A 20,996-nucleotide genomic window follows, 5' to 3' on the forward strand; every position below is an offset into this window, starting at 1 on the left:
TGAGTGAAAACTGAAACATGGTTGAAGGTCTTGAAATAGCAGGGATAATCAGTATGTAAGTACATATGCTTAATAACCACACATTGTAATTACACAATAATCCCATTTTTCTTCCAAATTACATGTCAATAAATCTTTCTCACTGCACTATAAATTCCAAGGTCATGGACAGAGGTGTTTATCAGAAAAATTACTATGCAGCAATAAAACCATTAAGCTTTTAGATCCCAATATTGTTCCATTTATTCTTCCTTCTCCACATGAGAGCCAAGTAGTTCCTACAAACAGAATACCCAGAAAATACTGGAAGTCACTGTTTAAAAAACTACTAACATGCTGTTTCATGCAATTACTTTGTGAAAGTTTTTGTCCTTCTTTCCTTCTCTTTGACGGAATGTCAACTTTTTTGGTTGGTTAGTTGTTGTTTGTTTCTTTAATAGTGCACTGCAGCAAACAGACCCAAGATAAAAATATTTTCTGAAATAGGCAATATTACTACACTGTAAAGATATAACTAAAGATTCCAGATTTCACTGTGTACCAGTCACTAATATATTAGACCAAAATCCCTAAGGTCTTAGCCATCTGTTGAGAAGTAACTTGCAGTCTAAATTATTGACTCTTGTTTCTGCATTAACTTCATTATTCCTGGGCACAATTCTACCTGTCTCAGTTACTTGCCTTCCTCTGCAAACTACCAGAAGGGCACTTGAGTGCACAATTAGACAAATGACTGTTGAAATCAGACTACTGAATCAGACTATCATGATCTAACTTATTCTGTAATTTTCAATAGAAGGGAAAATGTATTCTTACTTGGAAATTAACTCCTGGTCATAATTAGCTTACAAAGACAAACTAAAGTAATGTTATATAATCATGATTTATTCCAGTGGTTTCTCTCAGTGCCTAAATTATATCCAAATTGTTATAATGGTGAGAGCATCTTCCTCAGTTCTCTTAAATGCTTTGACATGTTAAAAACAGATATGAATTTTTCTAACATAGGGGTGTCTTTTCTTATTGGATAAATAATGATTACATCTGACTAGATTGAATATAAATGTAGTAAACTGACAATTCCTTTCACTCTTCTCTTAGTGTAAAGTAGAAGTAATTTTGGAGATTTTTTTTTTTTTCTCTCATAATACAAAGATAGTGGAGAATCTGTCTGACAGAAACAGCCTGAATAATATTCTTACTACTAACCAATATAATATTTTGTAGCAGAATAACTTTAAAAAAATAACAAAAACTGTTCACCTGGTGTGTGTTCAAATTCTAAGGTAAAATCTGAATTCAACTTGCAAAACTGGACAAAAGAGGAACTACAAAGGAATTAAACAGTAAGACAGTGGTAATGCCAATAACCTTTCAAAAGAAGAGCTCCTAATCATGTTTGTGTGACTCATACTGCAAAATTTCGAATTGTTGTATTGAACTTCATGTTAATGCAAACACAGAAATAGCTATTAAGCATAATTTTTAAGTTTATTCCTTCTCCTCTTCTGTTCATTGCTTACACATTTTCCAGAAAGCCTGATGCAGAAAAGTTAAGGCAGACCTTTAGCAACTTGGTTGCTCGTTGCTTGGCTGCTTCATCGATGACTCTGGAGCAAATACAGTACTTTTCTGAAGGCCATGTACTGACCTCAGTCCCTCCAGACTACTCATGTTGATACTGATGAATGTTCTAGGCACAGAACAAAGGAAATACACAGACCTAACAACCTGGCTGGAAATAAGTTTGTTCAGCAAGGAAATGCAGGGATCAATATTCCTAATAAGGTGATCTCTAAATTGGAAAAAGAAGAGGGCAAACCTTGGACCCTGAATCTTAGAGGCTAACCAGAGATGCAAAGCAAGGAGAGCCCTGCTCCACCACAGGAACAGCTGCTTTCCAGTGCTAAACTGAATAGAGTACAATTATCTATCTCCAAGAGAAGATTTAACGCACAAGTTTATCTTATTTTTTGTTCAATCACAAAGTAGGCAATAAAACAATTCAACTTCATGGACAAACTACAGAAGAGGAATTTAATCAAAGTCTAAGTTTAGATATCTGTAGTGCAGACTGAGTAACAGAATGCAGACTTCACCAGTCATCTCTCCTTCAGTGAAGAGAAGCTCCCAGGTCCAGTCCACAACAGGGTGCTCTCCACATGCCTCTCCAATTACATAAAGACAGCAGCCACTAGAATTAAGCAGGGCAAGATTACCCCTTCCCACACACCTAAATTCCACATACAATGCATTGCAATTTTATAACAAGAAAGCACAAAGGACCAGCTCCAGGGCAAGGCTTTACTCTTTGAAGACTACCTATTTAAGAAGTTATCAGTAGTGGAAGTATGTAACAGAGAAGGAGCATGAATAGGCTTACTTATTTTACAAATAGTGCTAATGCAAACCAAAATACATGACAAACTTGCTTAACTTGTAATTTATTGTAATAAGAAAACACATGACATCTGTTGACTTAGAATAGGGCAGATGGCAGTGTTAATCCATTCTTACCTAATTTATGAATTTTAAAGGTGTTTAAAATATACAGAGTATGGAAAATTTAAAAAAAAAATAATGACCAATTATTAATTTTCGTTTCTAACCTATTCAGAGGGGAGCTTGCTTCCCTTTAACATGCTAAACCTGATTAATACAAAATCTCTGTTAAGATAGATGTTAATGGCAATCAGCTCTACTGCTTTCTTTAAAGAACAGCTTTTAATTTAACTGGGAAAATTCACAGAAATACCATTCCTTGAAAAAGTGACTAACAAGTTTTTGGGAATTAACAGTGTCCCTCAGTGCACCCAAATCCTAACAGTCTTTCCAATTTGTCAGAGTTTTAAAAAAAAATACAAAACCTACTTCTGTTCTTATAGTGACTGTAATCTTTGTGTTCTATTTGAGAACCATGACAATCCCTTGGTCTTCCTCATATAAGTGAGGCCTTTTAATCTTTCTATAAATTAGAATACTGCATCATTTGCAGAAACAGCCAATTACAAAACCAACTTGTGAAGTGTGAACAATTGTATTAACAAATTAAATTTTATAAATAATATAAATTCTTTTCCAGGGAAAATATGTAGCTGTAAATATATTAAGAGAAAAAGCAACAAAAAGGAGCAAATTCTCTACAACCTTCATCTGAAATCCACACCAAGACCAAAGAGCCTGCTCAAAGAAAACATCTGCTTCTAGAAAACCTAGAAATTTCAGTCTCCATCAGAATCCAATTAATACATATGTCTCTTTAGCAAAGGATACTACCCTTTCTGAACACAGAATATACATATAACAATTTAAATGGAATAGCTAGTGAAAATAAACACTCCAAACCTTCCCATCAGAAAACATTTCTCTGTGAGCATTATCAAAGCACTTGGATGAGATTCTTTTCTCACTTTTGCTGTCATAAATCAATGGCAGCTTCACTAAGCTCTGCAGAGTAAATAAACCCAAAATGTAGGATATTTTCTTCTAAAACACATATTGAAGACTACTTTGAGGCAGATCAGTGGCAAGTCACAAGATTTAACATATACTGCACTTGAAATGTACACAGAGTCATTCAGTAACCATTCAGAGGACATACTCCACAAACCAAACCTTAAAATATATTGGTTTTATAACAGGTACTAACATATCTAAAGCATGGATTCACCGAGGGAAGTCCTGCCTTACAAAGCCAGTGGCTATCTCTGATGGAGCGACTACATCAGAGGACAAGGGAAGAGCTACAGATATTGTCTATCTGGACTTCTGTAAGGCCTTTGACACAATCTCCCATAATATCCTTCTCCCTAAATTGGAGAGATATTGGTTTGATGGATGGACTCTGGTGGATAAGGAATTGTTTGGATGGTCACATCCAGAGGGTAGTGGCCATTGGCACAATGTCTGGATGGACACCAGTGACAAGTGGTGTCCCTCAGGGCTCCATATCAGCACCAATACTGTTTAAGGTCTTCATCAATGACATAGACAGTGGGGTCAACTGCAACTGCAGCAAGTTTGTGGATAACACCAAGCTGAGTGGTGCAGTTGACACACCTGAGGGATGGGATGCCATCCAGAGGGACCTGGACAAGCTTCAGAAGTGGGGCCGTATGAACCTCATGAGGTTCAACAAGGACAAGTGCAAGGTCCTGCACCTGGGTTGGGGCAAACTTTGGTATCAATTCAGGCTGGGGGATGAAGGGATTGAGAGCTGCCCTGTGGAGCAGGACTTGGGGGCACTGGTGGGTGAAAAGCTGGACATGAGCTGACAATGTGTGCTCTCAGCCCAGAAGGCCAATTGTATCCTGGGCTGCATGAAAAGCAGCGTGGCCAGCAAGTCGAGGGAGGTGATTCTGCCCCTCTGCTCTGACCCCACCTGGAGTCCTGCATCCAGCTCTGGAGTCCTCACTACAGTATGGACACAGACCTGTTGGAGAGGGGCCAGAGGAGGCCACAAAAATGACCAGAGGGCTGGAACAGCTCTGCTGTGAGGACAGGCTGAGAGAGTTGGGGTTGTTCAACCTGGAGAAAAGAAGGCTCCACGAGACCCTATTGTGGCCTTCCAGTAGAAAGACAGGGACAGACTTTTTAGCAGGGTCTGCTGTGATAGGACAAGCAGTAATGGTTTTAAACTAAAATAAGGTAGATTCAGACTAGATATAAGGAAGACATTTTTTACAATGAGGATGGTGAAAAACAAGCACAGGTTGCCCAGAGAGGTGGTAGATGCCCCATCACTGGAGACATTCAAGGCCAGGCTGGAGGGGGCTCTGAGCAACCTGATCTAGTTGAAGATGTCCCTACTTACTGCAGGGGCTTGGATGAGATGACCTTTGAAAGTCCTTCCCCACCCAAACTATTCTATGATACCTAAAAGGAAGTAAATATAAACACAGTGCTTGTCAATAGGAAGAAAAAGTATTTTACTGGAATTAAGACATTCTTGTATAATGAGGAAAAATTATGTCTGCTATAGATGCCTGTTCAGCATTTGTGTAAAATTCTCTCTTCAAAGACAGGGGAATCAGAGCTGCTGATTTACCTCATCTAATAAAAAAGTGGTGTAAAAGAGTTGCTTAGTTCCAGCTGACCTTGAATGTAATTGGCTATCTTGGATGTCTCTATGGTATATGCCATTAAGAAGATAAAAATATACAGGATTAAAATCTGAACAGATAAAGCTAAGAAATTAAGTATTACTCCTTTAATAAGCCTACTTTATGGAAGTACATGAATACCAAAGTATGTCCTTACCGATTGCTATTGAAGTGTGAGTAAGTTTAAAAGTTATCAACAGTAAAAGTATCTATTATTTTTTCACCTTCTCACCTGTTTAAGAACTATGAGTAAAGAATTCAAAGCAAGTTTTTTACTCCATGACACTTTACTCCATCTGAAATCACTGGTATATCACCACATTCTCCAGTTTTTGTAATATGTTTAGCCTAGACTGATAGATTATTTTGTATCTTAAAATGAAGCTGGAGACATATTTTTTGTATTATATTTCTTCAGTGAAATAGTTCTTTTTTTACCTAGTTCTGTACTGTTTAAGAGTTTAAGAGTTTATGCAGTTGTAAGAACACTGTTTTACAAGGTCAGGGTTGATTATAACAGAGATGAGATTGTTCCACTGTACTTCAAAACAAGAGCAACAAAAAAAACAAAAACAAAACCTCACAAAAAACAATTAGCCAAGAGAAAAACATCTGTCACTTAAAACACCAGGGCAAAAGCAGAGAATAAAGTGGAATTGTGGTAAACTGTGGGGAGGAAATAAAAGCTTATTAGAGACTTTTTCTTAAATTAAAAAAAATGCAGACACACAGAGTTCAAAATAAAAAGACATCCTTTATCCCTTGGTATCAAAGTAGTTTGTGTTAGGCTGCTACTTGAATATATGAAATACTTATTCAACACAGGTTTGGAACTGTAAAATACAATGATAAAAACTGAAGGTGAGATGATGATTTATAAAATATACATTATAAAATTATATAGGCATTATGAAAAAAAAAAAAAACCAAAGAAAAAAGAAAAAAAGAAACACTAGGATCATGAACATGTGTTTCTATGCTACCACAACTGATATTGTTTCCTTCCTTGATACAGCCACAGACAAAGGCAGTTACAACCACAATGCAATTTTGTGGTAACTATTCTAAGTAAACATCAAGAAGGAATTAAAAGGCATCAAACAACCTTCTGGTATTTAAACAAAGTTGAGGGACAGTGCATGGCAACAAGCATACAACTTAAGTTTGGTTCAAAACTCTTCCATGGAAAAGATTGAGAATTATGGAGTAACACATTTAGAAAACCAAATAAGTGTTAAGTGGCCAGTTTCAGCTTTAAGGCTTATTCTGTCAACTTTCTTAGTCTCCATCCCATCACAAGTTATATAGTTTTATATCGTATTGTATTTTTACAGCTTTCAGCTATCATCAAGCATTTTACACTAAATCAAGTTTTTCCAGTAGGAAACAATTTCTAGGTGGTTGTAATATTAGGATGAATTTTAAGATCACTACTGTCTCAAAAAAAAATTGTATGTACCCTTTCATTAATAAAAAACTGAAGCTGTGAAATCTAATTCAGTATCCAATAATCCATGTAGCAGACTTGTTTAAAACTCCACTCTATATTTTAAATGCCTACAACTGACTTTTTGTTTCATTTCATCTGAACAAATGTAAAGGTATGTTTTACATATAAAGTAAAACATGGTGAAATACCATGCATTAATGTATAAAGAGTAGACCCTAACGAAGATTTCTAGTAGCATCTGTCTTCTATTTCTTCCCTTCTTTATGATTGTAATATCCAATTTAAAATCTTGAATCAAGTATTTACCAAAGAAATTGAATACAAGTGTAATGCTTTTATATACTGCAGTTATATCTGAAACAAAAAGGCAATAGTATTAACAAGCAATATGACTTAAACATTAGACAAGTTTATTCTTACATTGAAATTAAACATTAAGAGGTAGGGGATTGTGAGGGAGAAAAAACATTAAAACAAGCAGGTAAATTAGAAATATCATTGTCTTTCACCCTTAGTGAGCTAAAGCATTTTTAGTAAATAATACTGCTAATGAAAACCCTTCTTAATAAATTTAACAACATCCTTCAGCTTCCTCCACTGTACATCACTTCAAACTTCAACTCTGCTTCAAGTCATCTTCCCTGACATCCATTTTCACTGTTATATTTTCAACAATGGCTTCTGACATTTCTACTAGTTTTGTAGCTTGCATCTTTTTGGTTCTCCTCCTGCTTCTTGACATTACTTGTCACTGTCTCCATAAATCTTCCTCAAAATCACAAGTGCTTTTATTTCTCAGAATACCAGTGAAGCAGTCTCTTTTGCTCAACTATGAATTCACAGAAGAATACTGGGAGGTGGAAAGACAGCAGTAAGGCTGAAGGCTGGACAAAAGCAGCAAAGCTTGCTTTAAATAAAAGATAAATAAAAATTGCAGAGAGCTCAAGTCTCCACACATTAATTACTGGCCCATCATCAGGTTTCTTCTCTTTCCATGTTAGATATCTACCTGGTTTCAAACCTCTTATTCTCTCTCTGCTTCTTGATTTGATATCAGAGATTCTGGTAATAACATATTTTCCCTCATTACTTGCTACGTCTGAGGAAAATTATAATCCTGATGAAAAAGGATCTTCTCTGCCCTCACCTAGCATATTCCAAACTGACAAATGCATTCTCTACCCTAGGATTATATTAAGGAAACAGCTAATCCAGTTTTAAAATATTCTTATGACCTCTATAAAAGAAAAGAAAATCAAAGTATTCCTGTATTTCTTCCTTCATTTTCTTATAGTCTGCAAATACCTCATGCTAGCTACAACTGCTGTCTCTTATGCATCATGTATTACAGATATTGGTGTACACTGCCCAGTCTCAAAAAAAGTTATACCTTGAAGTTTCACCTTGCAAGTGTTTTCTGAGTACCCTAAAATTCCAATGGATTGAGTAGTATGTATGCGTTTACTACTATAATTTTATTTGTACAAGAGCTGCAAGATTTGGCTTATTCAAGAAAAAGTAAATTTCTGTTGCCTATTTCATAAGGATAATTATCTTACCTTTACGGTTTCACTTAAGACTTGGTTTTTATCTGCTTCTTCACTGGAGTGCAATTCTAGTTTATTATTTAACTCCTGTAGCTGTTGTGCCTGTTCATTCAAAAGCACCTGTGCCTGATGCTCCCGATGTAATGCATTATTCAGTTCTTCACATGTACTTTCAAACCTCTCATGGGTGATCAGTTTCTGATAAGGGAAATAAATTGTGTTTGATTGTGTAACTGCATTCACTTGCTTACATGCTTGACTTTCAGAGTTCTACCTGCAAACATAACAAATTCTAAAACAATGGTTTGCTAAAGATGAGTATTTAGATTTTTTTTTTTTTAACACAAAGACAGATCACTGAACAATAAAATGGCAGACAACTTTATTTATTGCGTTTTTTCATTCAGGGCACTGTGAGCAGTTTGCATTCATTACTCTATTCAAATCAGCACCCCAGGTATTAAAGAATCAGTATTTAGAAGGAAATATGCAGATCAATGTCCTACATTTCAGCATATATCTTATTAACCCTTGTAAATGTCTTTCTGGACTCCTTCTCCCTCCCCAAAATGTTCCAGAAAGAAGAAACATTTTTTTAAGGAAAATCCTCATCTGCCTTTGAACAACAGTCTAAAATGTGACAATTTCATCTAACTGTTCCAGAACTGTAGGGAAATAAAACCCAGTAAGAACAGAACGGGAGATTGTTAGACATAACCTTCTAGATTTGAGTAAAAAAAAAAATCACTTTACCATCTAGGAACAGGAAGGAGAATGGATGTGAAAACATGTATTAAATGTTCTCTGCTTGGAAGTATTTTGATTGGGACAGACTGACACATCTACCAACTAGGCCTCAGGATCAATATTGGGCACAGCTACAGAAAACGCTGCTCATTCTGACACAACTATGTCAGTTATACCGTGCACCTGTAAGAATCCTTATCTATCCACTTTCTCAGCTCAATTCTGAATGCAACCTACAGAAAACAGGTGTAGGAGGAAAGGTGCACAGTGAACTTCCAGCATGCCAAAGCAAAGACAAGTTTCTGCCCCTCCAGTAAGGGCTGAAGACACAGCTGCAGGAGTGGGACAGGGAACGTATCAACAGCCCACAACATGGCGTCACTCCCTCAAACACCACATCCATTACTCACTATACTGTGGCTTCAAGAGGTTAAGAAACATTTTTGTTGTCTCTTCCCATTCCTGCCAGACAGTGCCAGGTTAGTGAACCCATAATGTTTAAGTAAATCCATCACTGACAGCAAAGGGTCAGAGGAATTTGGTGCTTATGTGCTATGCAGAATGTAGAAAAGAGCTTTTTTTTTTTTTTCCTTGCCATAAACTTACTTCTTCAAGGAAACAGCCACACTAAAATTTGCACTGACTATCCCAGGATGTAATCCATACTCAAAGATACAGTAAAATGTCTATCATAATATTCAGCAATATCCATGAAGAGTTTAAAAGATTTCATTTCTGCTTTATGAACACACTTGCTGGATACCCTCATTCCAGCTGACTCTACTCTGTTGAAGTGAAATCTATATATCCTTTTAGGGTGTATAAATCACAACAACATTTTCAATGTACGGAAAAAAAAACGGGTTGCTGAAGACCAAACATGTAATTTACACCAAATACCTCATTCTACAAATCAAAGAGAAATTCCTGTGGAAAGGAGATATTTCTAAATACATCTGACTTATAGTTTAGTGGTATTTACAAGGCAAGTCTTCTGGAAAATTCTGTTAATAGTATATTGATTTTATAACTGTTTTTTCAAAAGAACACAAATCAAAAAACGTGTAAAAAGGAGGATCCCTTGTAAGCAGTCTCCTCTACATCAAATATACTTACAGATTTCTTAAACATATTTAATTGCTCTTGCAGGCTCTGGGCTTTGTCAGCTTCTTTCTTCACCTCACTGAAATTCCACTTGAATTCTGCAAGTTTTAGGCGCAGTGAGCGACGTTCCACCTCTGTTGTATGAAGCCTTTGTGTAAATTCAAATATTTGCTTCTGCAAGGATGCTATGCTTTTCTGTTAGTACACAGAAACAAATTCATGTGCTATAAAATGTGCTATTTTAGCAATAAAATAAATCACTTTTAATACCCAAGCAAATCAGACAAAGCTCTTTTTTTGTCCTCCATTTCTAAGAGACACACAGAAGTGCAAAAATTAGAACCTTTTCCATCTACTCTTGAGACTTACTGAAAATTCTATTTTCAAGGAAGTACATATTTCGCAAACAGGCCCACAACAGAAGGCAAACTATGGGAGAAAGAGTTCATCTTTTTATTTTGGTTAAACTGAAAAGGTTATCTTTTCTGAAAGACAGAACAGAGCAGGAGAAAAAATAAAAAAGTAACCACAAAAAAGAAAGAAAAAAAGCAACAACACTTAACCTTAGTTAAAGCCAAAAGCAAGTTTATTCTTACAAAGCAAATACAATTTTGATAGAACTTTAAAAAAATCTTTTTCTTGGGTATGTCAAAGATCTTGTTAAAGTTCTTTGACAATAAAAAATCTATTCACACCCTAATGCTTTTGGGTGTTGCAAATCAATTTCTGATTATATAGTTGACTTCAATGTAATGGACTCATAAACAATCTGAAACAAAATTAATGGTACTACCTAGGGAGCTTCACTGTAACACTTACGATGTGAACCTACTGTTTACATGAAGTAGTGCTATAAATATGCATACCATGATGGGTAGTCTGTCACACAATCCAGCTTCCAGGGCCTGGGTATTTATTCTATGAAGTCCATGAGCCAGCCTCTGTACCAAGGAGTCTTTTTCCAGGTACGTAATGCTCCTGCTGGTGTCTGGTGGAACTGTCTCCATTATTACATTCAGCTTGTCCATAAGCTTTGAAAAGGAGTTCCTGGCTGCACTTACAAGTAAGTGTCCAGAAAGCTGGGGCTTTGGATCTTTAAGAAACAGCAACAAAAAATAAATATCAAGTAGGTTATTACTTTCACATTTTATCTGCCAATGGAAAAATGCAACAACAAAAAATAGCATCTTTAAAATACTCAGTAAGAAATTTCTACTGAAGAGTGGAATATTGAGCTTGCAGGAAATTCTCAGAGATGCTTTGGGACAAATTTTGTATTTAGCAATGAACAGTCTACTATCAATCTTTGGATGGAATGGTAGGACAGTATTCTAAAGAACAGGATGTTTGTCAAAGAGTAATGTTCCAGTTGTTTTTATGTTCTCCTCCAATGCTATACTTTCTTAGGTATTTCTTCTGTCTTCTAATTTTGTAATTCAGAAAACATGTAAGATGGATGCAAGCAAATGTAAGCCAGGTCAAGTATGTCAGATGTGATAGCAAATGGTAAATCACTTTATCACAATATTTACAATGCAAATTTCTGAGGGTTTCCTGGCTCCTCTTCCCTCCCCTCTATAGATGTCTAAATCATTTGCTGTTCAGAATTAGTGAGGCTTGGTACCTTAATGCCATACTATTTATATTCTGAGACAAGAGAATATAATTTACCTTATTCCAAGGCAATTAAAATTTTACAGCTACAATTACTTATTTCCCCACAGGATTTTGGTAATCATCCTTCTCATATAATGGACTTAGGGCCCCAGCACACCCAACAAGTCCTGCTTACTGCTAGATTCGTCAGGTCTGTAATTAATAATTGTGTTTAATGTTGATAAATAAAATTGTCAGTGCTCCTTCCACTAATTGGTATTCCAGATAACAGTTAATAGGTTTATTTATGCCTTAATAAAAGTCTTGTAATTTAGTTTTCCCTCTGCTAGGCAGGTCTTAATCTGTCATTACTTGTCTTATGATACTATCAGTGTAAGATGACAAGCATGGAAGAGCTTATTTACATTCAGTAGTATAGCAGATCTCCTGTTGCTGCAGTGAATTAAAATATTTACATAAGAGTATAAACAGAAGAAATTAACCATAGCTTTTTTAAGTTAAAGAATTTCTCTTTATAAATTTTAAGGATAAAGCCAAAGGTTCAAAGTAAACAAAACATGATTATTAATACTTTTAGATTATGATTCTCATCACATAGAATTTATCATTTACAAATAAGAGAAGAAATCTATCTGTAAGAAAAAAAAAGCGCACATGATAAAGTCAAGTATTCTTCTTTTCAGAGCCATTCTCCTCCTTGGTTTCAAAATATCACCACTCCAATAATTGCAGTGCTTAACTGGAGCACTATTTTTGAGCACATGCTCTCCATAACCCCAGTTAGTAGTAAATCTGTCTTTCTTCATGTCTAAGATAGCACTCTTTCCACGCGTCTTTAAAGGTAAAAATCCTAAACAGGTACAATTCAATTAAAAAATATTCTTATCATACCCAGAAGAAACTACTAATGTAATGTTCTGTCTACTTTGACCAAGGCTCGTCTCTTTTCTTTATGTTGATTTTCTATTCCTGATCACATAAGAGTTAAAATGAAGGTAGCTTGTCTTTTATTACAAATTATCCTGTCCTACCTGTCTTTCAGTTTCAAAGACCATCTCTTTTCTCCACTCAGGATATATTCATTAGTTTGAGTGTTTAGTTAAATCAACCTAAAATTAAAACTATCATATTTGTACTGCCTTCTATGTAAGATGACATCAAAACCTTCTAAAAAGCTGTCCTTTGCCATGACTTTTGGTAAATATCAAAACAAGGATACTGTCAATGAGCTACTGTTCCTTCATTTTTCATAGTATTTCCACCTGGTATCTTGTTTTACATGAGATTGTTTGCCTGCCAGAAAACACAGTATTTCTCCATATGTGCAGTACCTAGGATGTCAGCCCCTTTCCCTGTGTCTAGAACCCACAGTTTAACTGTATTAAAAATAAATTTATAACAATAGTTCAGTCAATTTTGTTGCAGCGTTTTGAAATGACCACTCTACTTCATAACCAGGATTCCTGTTATGCAGTGCTGTTCAGCATCCACAACCTAAGGCACCTTCTTGGGATGAGGAATAAAAAAGTAAACCATCACCTCTGTTTATTTATTTCTTTTTTATGAAAAGCAGTTTGGAGCAAATACAGAAAATTATTGATACAAGTTACTGACTGCTTTGAAAGATGAAATGAGAATATAATGCAATTCCACAAGGAGCTGTATCTATAATCATTGAGAATATACAGTTTAAGTATAAACATTTTAAGTACCTGCCCATGAAGGATCAATGAATTACAATAAAAGCACTAAATTATGTACAGAGTGCATAAGAAATTATTAACACAAATGCAGGTACATCATAAAGAGCAATTCATTGTTAGATTAAATGAATGAAGGAAAAAACAATGAAAAATAACAAATCTTACATCACTGACAGATGAAGAAAAAATTGTTTACTCTGTTTCGATGAAATATCACAGTCAGCAAGATGCAAGTACTATACAAGACAAATTTTCATGCTAAGCTTCCAAAGCTTTGTGTTTGTAACAGTTGATAATATTTGTATTAAAAAATCTTGACCTTTACTTTCTCTTGTTTATTGCAGTACAGATTTTGTTCAAACAAACCTACAAAACTAACTGTACAAAAACTGAAACAAAATCAAAACAAAAAACCCCAAAACTTCAATGAACTCGTATTCAGACTGAAGATCATTCCAAGACACGCTGGAATGAGAACCAAACTAATGAACAGTGTGAAGGGAAATTACCATGAATGTCAAACTAAAAGTGCTTTCTTTAAAGGCTCAAGAAACGTGCCTCAGATCACCAGAGTGCACATGCCCAAAAGGTCCAGTGCTATCTATGTGATCTGGGTTTAGTTTCTTTCAGTTGCCTCAAACGGTTTCTCAGAACCTAGCCAATTTTTAAGACAAATAAACCTTTCCATATTGTAGATCAATATAGCACCTTCTGGTGCCTACTTTTTCCTGTGATGTGTACTCTAATCTGGCACTGCCATTATTTCAAGATCTGAAGATAGAAAACGCCTCTCAGATTGCCTATTTACATTTTAAAAAAATCAAAATCATTTAAGTCAGCTTGAAGGTTTAAATCCTATTTTAAATATGACTTACAGAACATAAAATAATTTCCTAAGTATTCAAGCTTTCTTTCAAATATATTCTTTCAGGGCTCTATCACTTCAATACTTCTGGAAATTTCATATCCAACTTTCAATTATTTATTATTGTTTTTTGAACCAAAGGTTCTTGAGAGACTTTTGATCTCATGAGCAACAGAATTTCAACTAATACACAAGCAGTGAGACATTGAGGTTCTGAGAAAATGACTTAAAATAGAGATAAGCTATGAAAGAATCACCAAACTGACTGTGGCCATAACATTCTCAGCGTAGCTTTTCCTAATTCTTAAAATAAAAACTGTGTTGAGTGCAGAGATCTCAAGTAAATAGCATCCACCAGAATCCTCATTTACTTCAGTGCTAGCAAAAGATTGTGAGGTTTAGGGTATTCTAACTAGTCAGTTTTGCACATTGATGCTGTTGTAAAGTTCCTCTTGATTCCTTTTGAGTTTGCTCAACACTCTATACACAGGAACACTTGCTGTATAGACCTTGTAAATATTCTGAAACACAGTTCAAATTTTGTTTTGTCAGGATGTAAATTTAAGTTACTGAAAACAGGATGATCAAAGAAGAGAGCACCTGAAAGTGAATCAAAACACTTTTGATTCAATAGCTGATTTCTGGTACCAGTCTACTGCTCAGGCTTCTAGGAACTGTATCACCTTCTCTCTGTCTTGCTGTTTCCCTTTATTCATACAAATTATCCTTCCTTTCATACCTTTTATTCTGTGACAAAATTGTTGGGACTTTTAAATTACCAAGTACCAAAGAACTAAGGATGACAGCAATGCAGAGGAACCAAGTGAGATCTTTTTTCAGCCCTCACTGCAAAGAAATTAAGGAAGACAGTTAACAGCTGGGAGTCAAGAGGTGTTATTTCCAGAGATTTGCACTAAAATTTTCCATAGGCATAGCCAAATTCTGTATGAGGAGAGACTGAGAAAATTAGGGATTCTAGACATAAATCTACTTAAGCAATATGTAGAGAGGAACACAGTGAAGACATAAAAGAAGGACTGCTACACATTGTGTAAATGGAGAGCGCTTTATTTCTCTCTCAAAAAACACAAGAGAGCATGTAAACCAGATGAAAAAAGTAGCCATCAAATTCAATTGTTTTCCAGATGGCATGAGTTTGGAAATTCTAGATTCATATAATACAAAACACAGTAGGAAATTATTGCCTTTCAGTCAGCACCAGTAATGTCCTCGGTTGAACATTTGCCAGCTCTAGGGCCTGCACTTGAGAAATACACAGATCAAACAAACAGAAATTACATAGATTTTCTCTGTGGAAAAAACTGGGTTGAGCTTCAGTAAAATACTTTTTGAATATTGGAACAGTGGAACAAGACATCTAAGAAGCTTGTAAATATTACTTAATTGGAAGTTTTTGAGAACAGGTTAGCCAAATATCTATTGGCGTGGTGTAGATTTTTTTTCTGACTTGCAAAAAAGCAGGCAAAACTGCTTATATGCTTTCTAGAAGCACTCTCCAGCCTTCTGTTTCCACGACTCTATATGCTGAAATGATAAAGTATCATATCACCAATTAAATAAATCTGTTCCAACAATGCAGCTCGCCAGATATTTGATCTAGAATAGATGAGATAAAATCCTAAAAATGGAAAGATGTAACCAACCTATTTTTTTTTAATCTTCTATTACAAGAATATACATTTAAAATTACCTGTTTTGTTAACAACATCCTGTAATTCAGTGACAGAACTGATTATTGCAGCAAGGAGGTTAGAACTAGTAAACCAGCTGAGTGCTTCAACATAGCGAATTTGTTCCTCTTCGCGACCTGTGAAACAGAATTGTAGCTAGCAATAAAACTGAATAACTTAGATAGGCACACTACTATCTCCAGCTGTTTCAGGAAGTGACCAAAATTAAGTCTATAAGCCACAAACTAATTATTTTTTCAGGACAATTTAGACTGTATTAAATATGCTTCCAGAAATATTAAACCAGAAAAGTAGATCTTCTAGTTTGGGAAACTCGTCTGGTAACAAAAAGCGACAGGAAGACTACATAGTCTCTAAAGAAAAATTTAATAATCCTATACTAATGTTTTACCTAAATCAGAAAGCAACTTTTTGCATTGTGAGTAAGAAATAAATATTTAAAATAATTAATAAAATATTATAATATATATTCTCCAAAAATAAGTTGACAGTCAATCATTTAGGAGCATTACAAGATATTAACCACACAGAAGAGGCAGTAGTACTTAGATCTGAAATCCATAACACAAATGTCAAGCATATCGAACAGTGTGAGTTCACGTGTGTAGCTGTAACTTTCCTCTCAATGCTTAACAGACTAAGCATTCCCTTTTAGGAGAAATAACATTCGTCAAGAAATTCAGAAATTACAAATCCCGAAATTACATTTGTCAAAATGTCACTAAATTTGTCTCTACAGTCTATTAATAACAACATAACCATTTGTTATTCACTAACCATATAATTTGATGTAACACTTATCAAAGAAGAAAACAATTAGCTTACTTGGCAGATTGCGCTTGCCTTTGGAGTCTCCTATACAAACTAGAATTCCAATGCCTTCTTTGAAGCCATTTACCCAGGAGAAGAGGGAAGTAGAAGACTGGGCTAAAACTTTAAGTCTGTTAGCTGCCAAAACTGCAATCGCACCTCTTCGGAATACACGAATCAGGCCTTTGAATTTTCTTTCCTTCAGTTTTGCTTCATGTTGATTGTGTTCCTCTGCATCAGAGAGAGCATGAGCTAGGGTCCTAATCTCCTGGTTCACTAATTCATAAACGTTGACCTGATCCTGGAGAAGGTCTCTTTGGGAAGACATAGCACATGATCGGCCATAGAGGGGATACAGGGCACCTGCCAACAATGCACAGGCTGCCAGGAGAGATGAATGCTCCTTCTGAACCTGGGTTAACATATTTTTCACAGAAACATTTTCAAGGGCCAATATATCCTGTCTTTTTTCAAGGACATAAATTTTTTCCTTGCTTTTCTCTGCTGCTTCCTGGTATTCCTGGGATAACAGGAGGGGAGGAAAAAAAAAAAAAGAAAAAAAAAAAAGAAGAAATGTTAACTAGAATATACTTTTTAAAGCAAGAAAATTTTTGTCTAGGCAAAAGCTAAAAGAAAACTAATGATTTTTTCACATTCAAACAACATATTAAAGGAACAAAAATTATTAGTAATGTTTGTCAAAGTATCCTAGGGAACGGTTACAGAACCAGACATATGAAAACAAATCAATTGTAAAAGGAAAGTTTGCGCAATCTTCAACTACAAATGGACTCCAGATCTCTGACGATAATCCACTAGTACTGCAATAGCCCACAGAAGGTCCAACAGTACCTGGTTGTCCACAACACAGCTTTATGAACTGGCTTAACAATAAGCAATGACATGCTCTAATTTCAGAAACCATGTTGCTCTTCAAAGCAGAAAAGAAAGTTAGTGTAAGAGAGAGGAAAAAAAGATGGAAAACTCTGGAAGATAACCTAGACAGATTGGCAGCAGCTGGGAAAGGGGAAATAAAGGTGATCTCTTAATTGCTTTGTAATCAACCCCCTACATATATATTCACAGATTAATTAGGTCTCATACAGAACTGAGTTTTCAAAAGAACAGTGTTATACAGATATTTTTATTTTGACTAGTGCCATTACAGAATTTTTTGACCTGCAGAACATTTTTTCCTTTTCTCTATATGCCTTGAAATAAAGAGTGAGAGATTTAAAACAGTAAACCAGTGTAGCAAAATGAAGACATTAACAAGCCAAGACTGAGGTTAGACCATGCAGACTGGTTGCTTTTGATGACATACAGTTCTTGCACAGCAATCAAGACACTGTTGGCACCTCAGAGACTTAGACTGGCTTCTTGATACGTGAGAGTCCTCTGTGATTGGAATAGCCACTTGAGGCTACATTTAAACAGGATACAGTGGTATAAACAGATAGTAAGTTCTAGGCACTGTTCACAAAGAACCTACAAGCTTAAGTAAAATGCTTACGCTTCAGTTACAATACATGGATGCAAAAAGGTAAGCATGAATGGATTGACAAGTCTATGTGACAAGGAAAAGAGAGGATTACACTAAGCTTCAGCTACCTCTCTTAGAGCTATAACCAATTTTGTTAAAATTAGGGTGAGGTTATTCCTGTTAGCAGTGGCCAAAAGAAAAGTAAAATGGTGTCATGCAGCCACATTCCCATGTGTTCTGTCTGGTACACATCCCAAGTAAGTGGTGACGGGGGCACCCTGGTTTCTTCTCTCTCCTCCATCCTGAAAGCACAACATGGGGGGAAAAAAATACATAGCTATGCCTAGAACGGGGACTCCATGCTTCTAGAGATGTGTACCCTAGTCAGTTCAGAATGTCTTTGACAAATATTTTATGTTTTTGGAAGAGGAAGAATTAGTAGTATTATTAAAAGTACTTCAGTGATACAAAAACAAAGTAACTAAAAGATTTAATTACAAAGTACAGTTTATGGGCCTCGTATGTCACTTTACCACTCAAAAATTACGTATTATCCTGTACAATACTTCCAGTGGTACTGCATTATTTACAGTGTTTGATTTTTATAGAAAAATTCCTGAGAGCATGACTGCAAGGAACTGAAAAGGTAAGCTGAATTTAGAAAACAACTTATGGTTTCTGGCCATCGCAGGTGAAAGGCCAGCATCTGAGTAAACAAAGTGTGATCCCTACAGGGCTGTTGGGCAGCAATACTAATATTCAGTGCTCTGGCTAATTAAAGCTTGTTTTTTAAGCAAGTTTAGTGTTTTTATGCTTACAGTCATATGGTAATATGCAAAAGCAAACAAGACAATCTCTGACCACAGAAACGTGGAAGTTTTGTAAGAAAATACACCTTTGTGGTTTTAATCGGCTAATAATTGCTTTTGTCTTCCTCCACACTGTTTCCAGTGTTTCCTTCACAGCCTAAAAGAAGAGTTTTTAAAAGGAAGATAGAATTCTCTTCCTAAACGCTGGTAAGCTGGCTTCCTTCTTTGTTTGAGGTTTGAGGGACACCTTGCTGGTTACAGAGCTTGGTGGATTCCAAGAATCCTTAATAAAAAATGAGGTGCTACAAGCAACACTATTTTATCCCACTTCTTACTAGTTCCGGCATGAAAACAGAACTGGAAACTAGAAATATGACATTATGACTTCAAAAGGTTTTCCTGTATTTCAGCTGTTTTATTTTTCTAAATATATACATATAAATAAACTACATCAATACCACCATCCTCCATTTCTCTTCCCTCTTTACAGCCTTGCTGTAAAAGCAAAGCTTCCAAACAAACAAAAAAAAGCAATAAAGGACATTTTTTCCTCCGTAGTGGACTTTTTTCCTCTCCTATTTAGTAAACCTTTTATTTTACTGTTGAAATTAACATTTTCCAAGTAGTTACAGGATTTTTCTCTTACAACATGTTTTTGCATACCAGAACAAAACCCTTCTGTTTTAAGTGGCTGCCACAAAGAATGGGGACAGATTAATAAATGTCTACATAATAAACAAACAACAACTGATAGTTAAAATTCAGAGGACATTTCCTATGAGACTGTGCACAGTCTGAATAAATAATTTGTGTGAGGCTAAGGAACAGACATAGTAACATTTTCAAAATGGCACACAAACCAAGACAACTGCACTCCTGCTACAAAAGGCAAGGAGAAGGGATATACATTTTAAGCCCCATTGACTCTCAAAACATGGAGACCACGGACAAAGAAGAGCAGCATCTATAGAGTGCCTTGTTTATTGCTGATCTGTGATAATGCCACTCTGGGAATTTCTGCCCTACAGAAAAACAGTGAAACTGCTTTCTGATTACACCATCCATCTGACCTACAGTAACAGCTGTGAAGTAGCGCCTACTAACATCCATAGATCTTGGCTTGGAAAATGTTAACAGTACTGGTTAGGGACAGAAGTGGTGGCAGATGTCGTTGCTACTAAAACCTCCAAATTCTTGCAATGTTACACTTTAATAATAAGAAGATTGTTCTGAAAAGCCTTAACTCTTTACTGCAGTTCTAAAAAAACCCAAACCAATAATTTACAAGATACATTGCTCATATTGCTGTGCAGTTAGAGCTCTCAGTTAACTCCTGAGAGTCTGAATTGACAGTCTTCAGTTTGCCTTCACACATGTACGAACAATTGGAAATATTAAAGAAGTCTAAAACCAGGACTTCTGAAGAGAAAATGTCTAGAAGGCACGGAGCACTGATCAAAGACAAAGTTACAAACAAAAGGATGCATCCTATGATGTATCTTGAGCTTGGTGCAGGACAGCAAAAACCACTCAACTTCCCTTTCCAGCGAGGAACTAACACCTACAAGGGATTAGTTCATTAAACTGCTCGTAATTATCAAATTCCTAGAGCTTTGTTGTAGTGCTAGAATAACTGCAATGCATAATGAGACCAAAGGTTATAAAACAAAATCGAGAATACTGGCAAATCACATTCCATTTCCATCAATTTCCACTGATTATATGTTTCCTATAAAATCTAAAGAATAAAGCCTGTTAAAATAATTAAATTTACTATTGCATTGTGTATCTTTATGTAAACACTGGCAGCCAATAATATGTAGAAGACCCTTTGAAGACATTCCATAACTTGTGGCACATTTTCCCTTGCTTCCTATGGAAATAAAGCTACAACATTAGTCTGTCTGCGTATCTCTGATCCAACAGAGCAGTGATCTTGCAGACAAATATGGTTAAGAGGCTTGAAATGCAAAATGTAAAAGACAGTCAAGTCTTACAAAAAACAACCATTCAGGATTAGGACAGCCCTAACAGTAGACATCCATGG

At 35.7% G+C, this 20,996-nt stretch overlaps 1 protein-coding gene across 8 annotated transcripts in view; it reads right to left on the bottom strand.

Moving 5' to 3' along the window:
• CCDC171 (coiled-coil domain containing 171) overlaps nt 1–20,996 on the bottom strand; it is a 161,409-nt gene that overhangs the window by 68,768 nt on the left and 71,645 nt on the right. For all 8 annotated transcript variants that reach the window (XM_065861282.2, XM_071802753.1, XM_071802754.1 and 5 more), the window contains 5 exons: nt 16,673–17,177; nt 15,847–15,963; nt 10,817–11,043; nt 9,963–10,145; nt 8,112–8,297 (listed from right to left, as the gene is read on the bottom strand). In XM_065861282.2, the coding sequence (XP_065717354.2) occupies nt 8,112–8,297; nt 9,963–10,145; nt 10,817–11,043; nt 15,847–15,963; nt 16,673–17,177 (1,218 nt within the window). The remainder of the gene's footprint in view (nt 1–8,111; nt 8,298–9,962; nt 10,146–10,816; nt 11,044–15,846; nt 15,964–16,672; nt 17,178–20,996) is intronic.

This window comes from Patagioenas fasciata, chromosome Z (genome assembly GCF_037038585.1).
Source record: "Patagioenas fasciata isolate bPatFas1 chromosome Z, bPatFas1.hap1, whole genome shotgun sequence".
Taxonomy (NCBI): Eukaryota; Metazoa; Chordata; class Aves; order Columbiformes; family Columbidae; genus Patagioenas; species Patagioenas fasciata.